This window comes from Plectropomus leopardus, chromosome 20 (assembly GCF_008729295.1).
Source record: "Plectropomus leopardus isolate mb chromosome 20, YSFRI_Pleo_2.0, whole genome shotgun sequence".
Lineage (NCBI taxonomy): Eukaryota > Metazoa > Chordata > Actinopteri > Perciformes > Serranidae > Plectropomus > Plectropomus leopardus.
In genome coordinates this window covers 10,578,136-10,586,310 of record NC_056482.1, presented here as the reverse complement: position 1 = coordinate 10,586,310, position 8,175 = coordinate 10,578,136, and the positions used below count along the sequence as shown (strand labels likewise).

Below are 8,175 nucleotides of genomic sequence, written 5' to 3'. Positions count from 1 at the left end.
CCCAGAACGGACAAATAAAACAATGGCTCTAAATAGGAACGCTTACGTTACTGCCTTTTCGCATCAGCAGCCATAGTTCTACATGATTGGCACACAGGAAAAGTTTCAATTCTGCAACCTCACCACTAGATGCCACTAAATCCTACAGACTGAACCTTTAATGGCAAATTAAAATCCTGTAGTTGCATTCAAGGGAATTATTTTCAAATAATTTCACAGTGTAATACAACTTAATGACATCTTCATAAAAAAAATCCATGTACCATTATATTAGGGGTCAAGGAAAATAATAAGACCAGTTAAAATGGTCTTTTGACAGCCAATGTCAAAACCTACTGCATGAGAATTTAATGAACAGGTACTTTCTTTAAGTCTGATAAAGAGGCCTGCTATGGCAAGTTTATGATAGGAATTGTTGTCTTGGTTAATGAATAACAAAAACATCTCAAGCAATGTGTATGATATGATTAGCCAAATGACACTCAGTCATAAACAAAGACTTGGGGCTCTGTTGCACACCCCTTAAAATAAAGGGTTACCATTTGGGTACAAAATGAACATATATATATATATATATATATATATATATATATATATATATATATATACATATATATTTGTGTTTTGCCATATATATATATGAAGCTAAAACAACCCCATACTTGAATCTCTCTGATAACATGATTGATTAGCTGTGTGGCATAAAGAAATTATACAACCAAACACGCTGGGACACAAAAAGAACATGGCTTCTTTCCAGATTTCTGTTGATGAAAATGTGCCTTTTATTTGTACAAATGGTATTTTTATTTCTCTTTCTCTCTCTCTTCAAAGTGCAATAGCTGATCTTCAATGGGGCATGCCTGTTCACTAGAGGTTGTGTTTTGCCCTGCTGCGTGTTGCTGCTTGAGACTACTGTTTTCTCTCTCTATCTGTTTCTCTCTCTCCCTCCCTCCCTCTCTATTATATATTATAAATGTATCATTTCCAGATTCTAAATAAAGATCTTTGTTGGAGGGAATCACACAGAAACTCACTATTTTGGAACAGGTATAGGTAAAAAAAAAGAAGAAAAGGAAATAAAAACAAAGAAGTCCAAATGATGTTTACAGATTTAATCTTTTGGTTGTATGGGTTTATCATTATTCTGTATGACTGCTGGCAATAAAACCGTGAACGTGTAGAAGCTCAGTCGTATGTGCTATAACATATTTCAGTTTATGATGAGCAGCAGCATTAAGCCAAATTGTCATCGCATTTTCTCACTTCCTCGTGATATCTTGGCATACAGATAGTTATGGTTTACTTTAGCCCAGATTCTGAGATACCTGTTTCTGTAACTTTCGCCTTCATCTGAATACAATGGAGGTGTATAGAATTTCATTTTTTGTACTGAAAGCATTGCTAACAACATCCTAAAAAAAACTTTCCATAAACATTGTCCTTGTTATACTAGATAATCTACAAGACACACTGTCCCAGGTTTTTTATAGGGATTTCTTTTGTGCAAGATGTTGCAGTCGATTATACATTTATTTAGTACTGCAAAGTTATTTTTCAATGCTGTGAGATCCGCAAACAAAAACCTATTCACTTTTATTATACTGTGGTGGCTGCAGAAAACTTCCAGGAAAATATCTCTAAATCTGGACATGCAAAATGAAAACTACCTGCTTGATGCCACAACAAATATGTGAAAAAAAAAAAATATACAGTTATGCAAGGCTGGGCGATATAGAGAAAATCAGATTTCATAACTTTTTTGACCACCTGCCTTAATATCAATATTGCGACAATATTGAAAGATTGACTGTTGAAGATTTAACAAACTATTTACACAATAAGATTTTTGATAAATATAGGGATATAATGACTAATACAAAAGCAAGAACAGTCTGGTAAATTCAGAAAATGACATCATGGGACTGTAATGCAGTCTTTAAAACCAGGAAAAGATAGCACTTAGGATATTTAGATATTTAAAATGTAAGTCAATATCTTGACTCATATCACAATATTGATGTAACATTGATTTATTACCCAGCCCTACTTGGGTAAATCAAATTTTAAGTTTTTCTCCCAAAGGAATGAGGAAGAAACTGCAGCATGAGGCGATCAGGGTGAATCATCCTTGTTTAGTCTTTATTTTTTTTTTTAACTTTATTGCATCAAAGCTAATATTTTGCATAATTTTAATAGCTGCATGTAGTAAACTATTTGTATTTCACATGCTGCATTCACATGCCTTTTCCTTCAGTTTTTTTTAAGTTGTTAACTTTTTTTAAGTTGTTAACTTTTTTTAAGTTGTTAACTTTTTAATGTCTGGAATAATCAGATAAGTCAGACAAAAACTCACTTAAGCAAAGCTGCGCTGAACATGAAGCGTGTTCTGCGTGTACTACCATTATTGATCAGCAGGTGGAGCCCTGGTATTTAAAACTGATGCTGAATGAAATGCATCAGCTCCTTTTATTGTTTGCACAGTGAGAACAGATGCAGTTTGAACATGATGCTGCTGATATAATGGAAGGAGTAGCAGACTCCTCAGCATGCCTTTATCTTATTTACAAAATCTATATACAACTTGTGCAGTTTTTATTACAGTAACTGCACAGGATACTGTAGTAATACTGAGTAAATACAAAATTACAGAATAGACTGCATAGAATAATAAATAAGTTGCATTGTTTGTCACTACACTAATAATGGTCTACAATCATTCTTCATTACATTATTTTGCCGCACTATAATTGCACTTTATTTCATTCAGGTGAGTTTTAACTTCTTGTTTGTATTGGATGGTCACGTCTGTAACCATGGATGTAAATATGTTTTTTTTTTCTGTTAAGGTTTTGAGCACCATTCATTCGCAAATGATGAGTGTCCTGGAAAAACTACATACCTCCAAAACATCCACTTTGCATGAGCTATGAAAAACTGTTTCCAGTTTCCAGCTCTTTTTTCAGATAATCCAAAACCAATAAAAAGTTTAGTTAACTGTAAAATAACCAAATCTGGAGATACGAGGTTCTCACTGGATGCTGCTGAAATATGACCTGTACTTCACAAAGAGGTGATATTGATTGTGTTGTTGAACAAATTGCCCTCGTAAATGTATCAGTGTAATGCCACGAGCGGGCATTTTAATGCACTTATATCAATATAAAGCACAAAGGGGAAACCACTGACCTGCAGTCAAAGAAACCCTTCATTCTGAATAAATCACAAACTAAATTCCTTTTTGTCACCAATTCTGAACACTGCACAAGCGCTTAAATATTAGGACCACCCTCGCCTCCAGAGGTGGACTCGTGCTGTTTGACGGGCAGGGGCGGAAAAAAAATAACAAGGGCACCAGCTGCATAAGGTGGGACACCAGCGTGCAGTTTTCTAGGATATATGGCAGCCTATATGGCACTGCATCATGTTTTCTCAATTTTAACCTTGGAGGACACTTTATCATGGACATCCGAAGGACTTTACCCTGTTTTAGGGGCATCCAAAACAGCACTTTTTCAGGGTTTTTTTTTTTTTCTGAACATTGAGGCACCAAGGTGGGTGGTCTCCTCAGTCCACCAGTGCTCACCTTTCTCTTGTAAATATCTTGCTCTATTCATTCAGTCTTTTCTGCCACTCTCAATGACTGCATGAGCAGCCCCTCCTGCCACCACTGAGACTCCACCATGAGCCTTGTCCGTCTCCTGCCCCTTCTCCAACTCCGCCTGCCTGGAGCTCTGCTGGTTCTGATTGGGGTTGTTCTGGCTGCTCCACGACTTGCTCCGGCTGCGGCTGGGCTCCAGAGACTGCCTGTTAGCGCTGCCGGCCACAGAAGCCTTCCCCCTAAAGCAAACGCCGCACACAAGACCCAGAAAAGCCCGTCTCATCTCGCGACTGGCCAGAGTGTAAATGATTGGGTTCATGGCTGAGTTAAGCACAGCCAGTCCAATGAACCAGTCAGCCTTGTAAAGGATGGGGCAGCGCTGCTGACATGCCACATCCACCAGGAGCAGGACGAAGATGGGTGTCCAGCAGGCGATGAAGACACCAACTACAATGATGACGGTGCGCAGCAGGGACATTGCATGCTCAGAGTTTCTGTGCTTGCTCACCTTTCGGCTGCTGGACTTAACCAGGATGTAGATGCGGGCGTAAAGGACTGACATGGCTAAGAGCAAAACCATGAAAACTGTGATACAGAAAGCTACATATTTCTTGGTGTAGAGTGGCAGGACTGTGGAGCAGTCGGGGAGGTTGTCCAGGCAGTTCCAGCCCAGAATAGGCAAAGCTCCAAGAGATATGGCGATCAGCCAGCAGGTCCCTATGAGCAGAAACACTCTGTAGTTCTTGTTGGCATCATAAGGCCTCATTTTGATCATAGTCAGGTGTCGCTCTATCGCAATAGCCAGGAGACTGAAAATGGAGGCACCGAGAGCTACAAACATGCTTCCCTCTCTGACGAACCAGAGAGCAGGTGAGAGCTGTAGCGTCTTCTCTCCTGACAGGAGCAGATTGACCAGGTACGCCACTCCTGCCAGCATGTCGCACAGAGCCAGGTTGCCAATGAAGAAGTACATGCGGTTGTGGAACCTGTGGTTTCTCCATATGGCCACCAGAACGGTGAGGTTCTCCAGGACGATGAAGCTACATATGATGAGAAACACCACGGTTTTGGTGTCCACAGTGCCAGGGCTCGCTCCAACGCTGGGCCGGTGGTCCAGCTTCCCTGTGTAGTTATAGTGGAGGTATATCTGAGGATTGATCATCTTCAAAGCGTCGGCTGCTGACACTGGATGTCAGAAGAGAGCAAGGAGTCCAGTGTCAGCAGATCCAACGTGGTCAACTGTGGGAAAGATGTGATGAATGTGAGCATTTCCACAGAAAGCAGCTGATATATAGTTCAATTTATTGCAATTATCAAGTAAATACAGTAATAAATGTCTTTATCTGGTGGATTTTAAAAGAATAATCAAGTCTTCTTCATCTTGTGGAAACTTATTTATGACCAGCAAATACCTGCAGGAGACGTTTAAAAACATACAGTCCACACCTTAACATACACCATGATGCTGTTTGTTTGTTTACATAGGAACCTTGGACCCCTGCCCAAACTACCAGGGGCTCCTTTAAAAGTTTAAATTAACCTTTACCCCAGTTTTAATTAATATTAAACATGCTTTACATTTAGCACAATCATATACTAAAGATATCATCGATTTAACTTAACAGTCAAATAAATGTAATTAATGTCGACTGAGCAGTCTAGTTTCCCCCAAACGACAGTTCAAACTTAACTCACCGCGTGGTGGTCGCAGTCCGGGTTCAGTTGAAAGTTAAACGCATACATTTCATTGCTGATTATCCGACTCTCCGTGTTTCCTCGGTTTAATGTTGAACTTTAATCCCGTGTCCCTCGGCTCAGTGGGAGAGAGCAGCTCCTCATCTTTTCCTGGGCTCTCAACTCCGCAGTTGTCGGCGACGGTTGGCTGGAAGTCACTCCCCCTCCTCCTCCCTCCTCCTGCCCGGGCAGGGAGCAGCAGAGACGGCTGAGGGGTCAGTCCAGCCCCTGAAGCAGGAGGTATGTGGAAACCCTCACTGTTTTTAAGATACGCTGCACAAATATTGTCCCAGTCGTGTTTTAAAGTCCCTCTGGAATATGTTACACAGTCCTATAAGTATCATTTCTTTATTAATTTAATTACCTTTTACGTTGTTTCCTGCAGATAACTAGCAAACAATTCGCTTTGTTAGCATTTATTATCTGTTCGGGCTTTTAACCTGCTGTATCTCTGCAGGTTTAGCATATATGAGTTCAAAACTTGTTATTTTATGTTACTTTTGCGACTTTGCTTAACAGTCTTTTGAGTTTGTAAATGACAACGATTTAAAATAGTCAGCTAGCTAACGATAGCTTGAAGGTTTAATGCGCGTTAAGCTAACTAGCTTAATAAACTAAAGCAGGGCTGGCTAGATCTGACATTGTAATGTTAGCTTGTTTGCTCGCTTGACTTTTTAATTATTCTAAATAGTTAGCAACCTATTTTAAATTAATCCAAACCGACAAGTTATATTAAACTACTCTTGTCACCTAGCTTGACTACTTAATTTATTTTAAATATTTAGATACCTGTCTTAAATTAATTCAAGCTAGCTAGCTGTCTTAAATTATTTTAGATGGCTAGTCTTCATGTTTGATTGTAAATAAAAAATATTTAGCTAACTAGCTTACATTAACCCTTTGAAATGTGAGCAAATTGTCTTGATTTCTTTCAAAATCACCGGAAGAAGGCAATGAGCAACAGAAGTTGACCCAAACAAGTAAGAAACTAGTAAAAAAAAGTACCAGACCATTACCTGAAAATAGGTAATAAATACACAAATAAATACATTTAAAGAAAAAAATAGTAGTAATATTTATGTTAGCTACAATTATGTATTTTTTCCTGCTTTTTTGTCTTCTTTCCTTAGTCACTTCCCCCCAGCTTTCTTAAAATCATTTCCTTAATCTACTTATTTCTTCCAATTTGTGGAAGAGTTCCCACTAAATTGCACATTGTTTTTTTCCATCATGTTTGTGAAAGAAATACCGTCAATTTTCTGAGGGTAAGAAACATAATTGAATTGGAGCACAAGATAAACTTCAGAAAATATATACCAAGAATAAAGTGATCTGAAATCAAACAAAAAAGAATTAATTATAAACAAATAAACAATAAAAAAGACACATCAACAGAGAGTGAGACTTAAACCAAGACTTATTCACCAGTAACAAAATTAAATGCACAGTAATATTATGCACAACATTCCAACAAATTTCAACATTGCAACAAAATCTTTGTCTCTGTAGATTTACTTTAAGCCTCATAAACCTCTATAAAACCCTTTAGACTATACAGTAGTAGTTGATTTTCCCTTCTGTACTTGACGTGGACAAAAAAAGAGAAAGAGCAAGCATACGGTATGCTGTAAGAGTTTAAGTTAAGATGACGGCAGCCCATCCTTTGTTCTGGTCCTTCTGTCGTGACCTCATATCCAGGAAGGATGGGCAGGGCTGGCAGCAAGGAGAGGGACTCGGAGAGTCTGGGAGGCAGAAAGACAGATGATGACTCTTTGAAATAGATGTGACGATGTGGAATCTACACTGTGGAGATGGTAAGACTTCCCTGACTAAAACTAAACATACAATGCCCCAAATGTGGCTAAAACAATAAACTTTATTTTCAAACAAAATCCTGAAATTTCACCAAGAATAACTGAGTCATGAGCATCATGCACTGGATTTATGTGACTATGACTCAATTGCTGAGAAACGTATTGCTTTACTTTATACTTTGCCACACATTTTGCTGCTTGCAATTTTCCCCAAACTAAGCACATATTGTACTGTGTCACAGACCAAATCATTAAATAGTAGATCTCTTCCAGTGTCTGTGGTTATTAACCCAGAGGAATGTTTTGTGTGGTTGAACAAACAGCTGTGGTCTGGCATTTGTCCATTTGCATTGTTACAGTCACAGTTCTCAGTCGTTTCCTGCAGGTCGCACTGCGCCAGCAGCAATGGGAAAATCTCAGTGAAAAGCCAAATAGTTACTCTAGACCCGCAGCAAATCTGGGACCAATCACAGAGTGGGGCTACGTAAAGGCAGCTGGATTAACAGACCGGGAACATGGTTGGAAAAACCTTGGGTTTTTCAGCAAACTACAGTGATGTGGGGCTCGCATCTGCATTTACATAAACTTTGAGCCAAACGTGAAACCATCAGTAAGTACAAACCCATAATATGTGGTTAGAGTCAGTCTATGTCTATGTGTATTCATAGACTACTGAAGAGGAGCATGGGTGGAGGGTTTTCACTTTTGCAGGACCACCCTCACTACTTTTTAGGGCAACCACTTCTATGGTTTGAGCCGGGCTGAATTTCCTGTCATCTTTGTCAGCAGGACAGTAATTAAAGCTGTCTATAGCTGCCATTTTCCAGCATCAGGATCTCCCTGTCCCCCCTAAATCATCAACGCAGCCCCATGTGTGATTTCCTGCTATTATAATGCTATATTATTTAAGTATAAACCTACAAGCTGCAACCCCTTATTTGAAAATACTGTACAATAAAGCCTTCCTTCCCTTAGAGCCTCACAGCTGGTAAAACCATTCCTCAGGGAAAGTTTCCACTGCTTAAC

General features: G+C 39.1%; 1 protein-coding gene across 1 annotated transcript; it reads right to left on the bottom strand.

Annotated features, from left to right (window-relative positions):
- Positions 1-3,152: 3,152 nt before the first annotated feature.
- Positions 3,153-5,441, bottom strand: LOC121959878 (sphingosine 1-phosphate receptor 3). The gene is made up of 2 exons (XM_042509403.1): positions 5,297-5,441; positions 3,153-4,840 (listed from the first exon to the last, which is right to left on the bottom strand). Exon 2 carries the CDS (start codon positions 4,761-4,763, stop codon positions 3,618-3,620), a length of 1,146 nt encoding a protein of 381 aa, XP_042365337.1. The 5' UTR covers positions 4,764-4,840; positions 5,297-5,441; the 3' UTR covers positions 3,153-3,617.
- Positions 5,442-8,175: the final 2,734 nt, after the last annotated feature.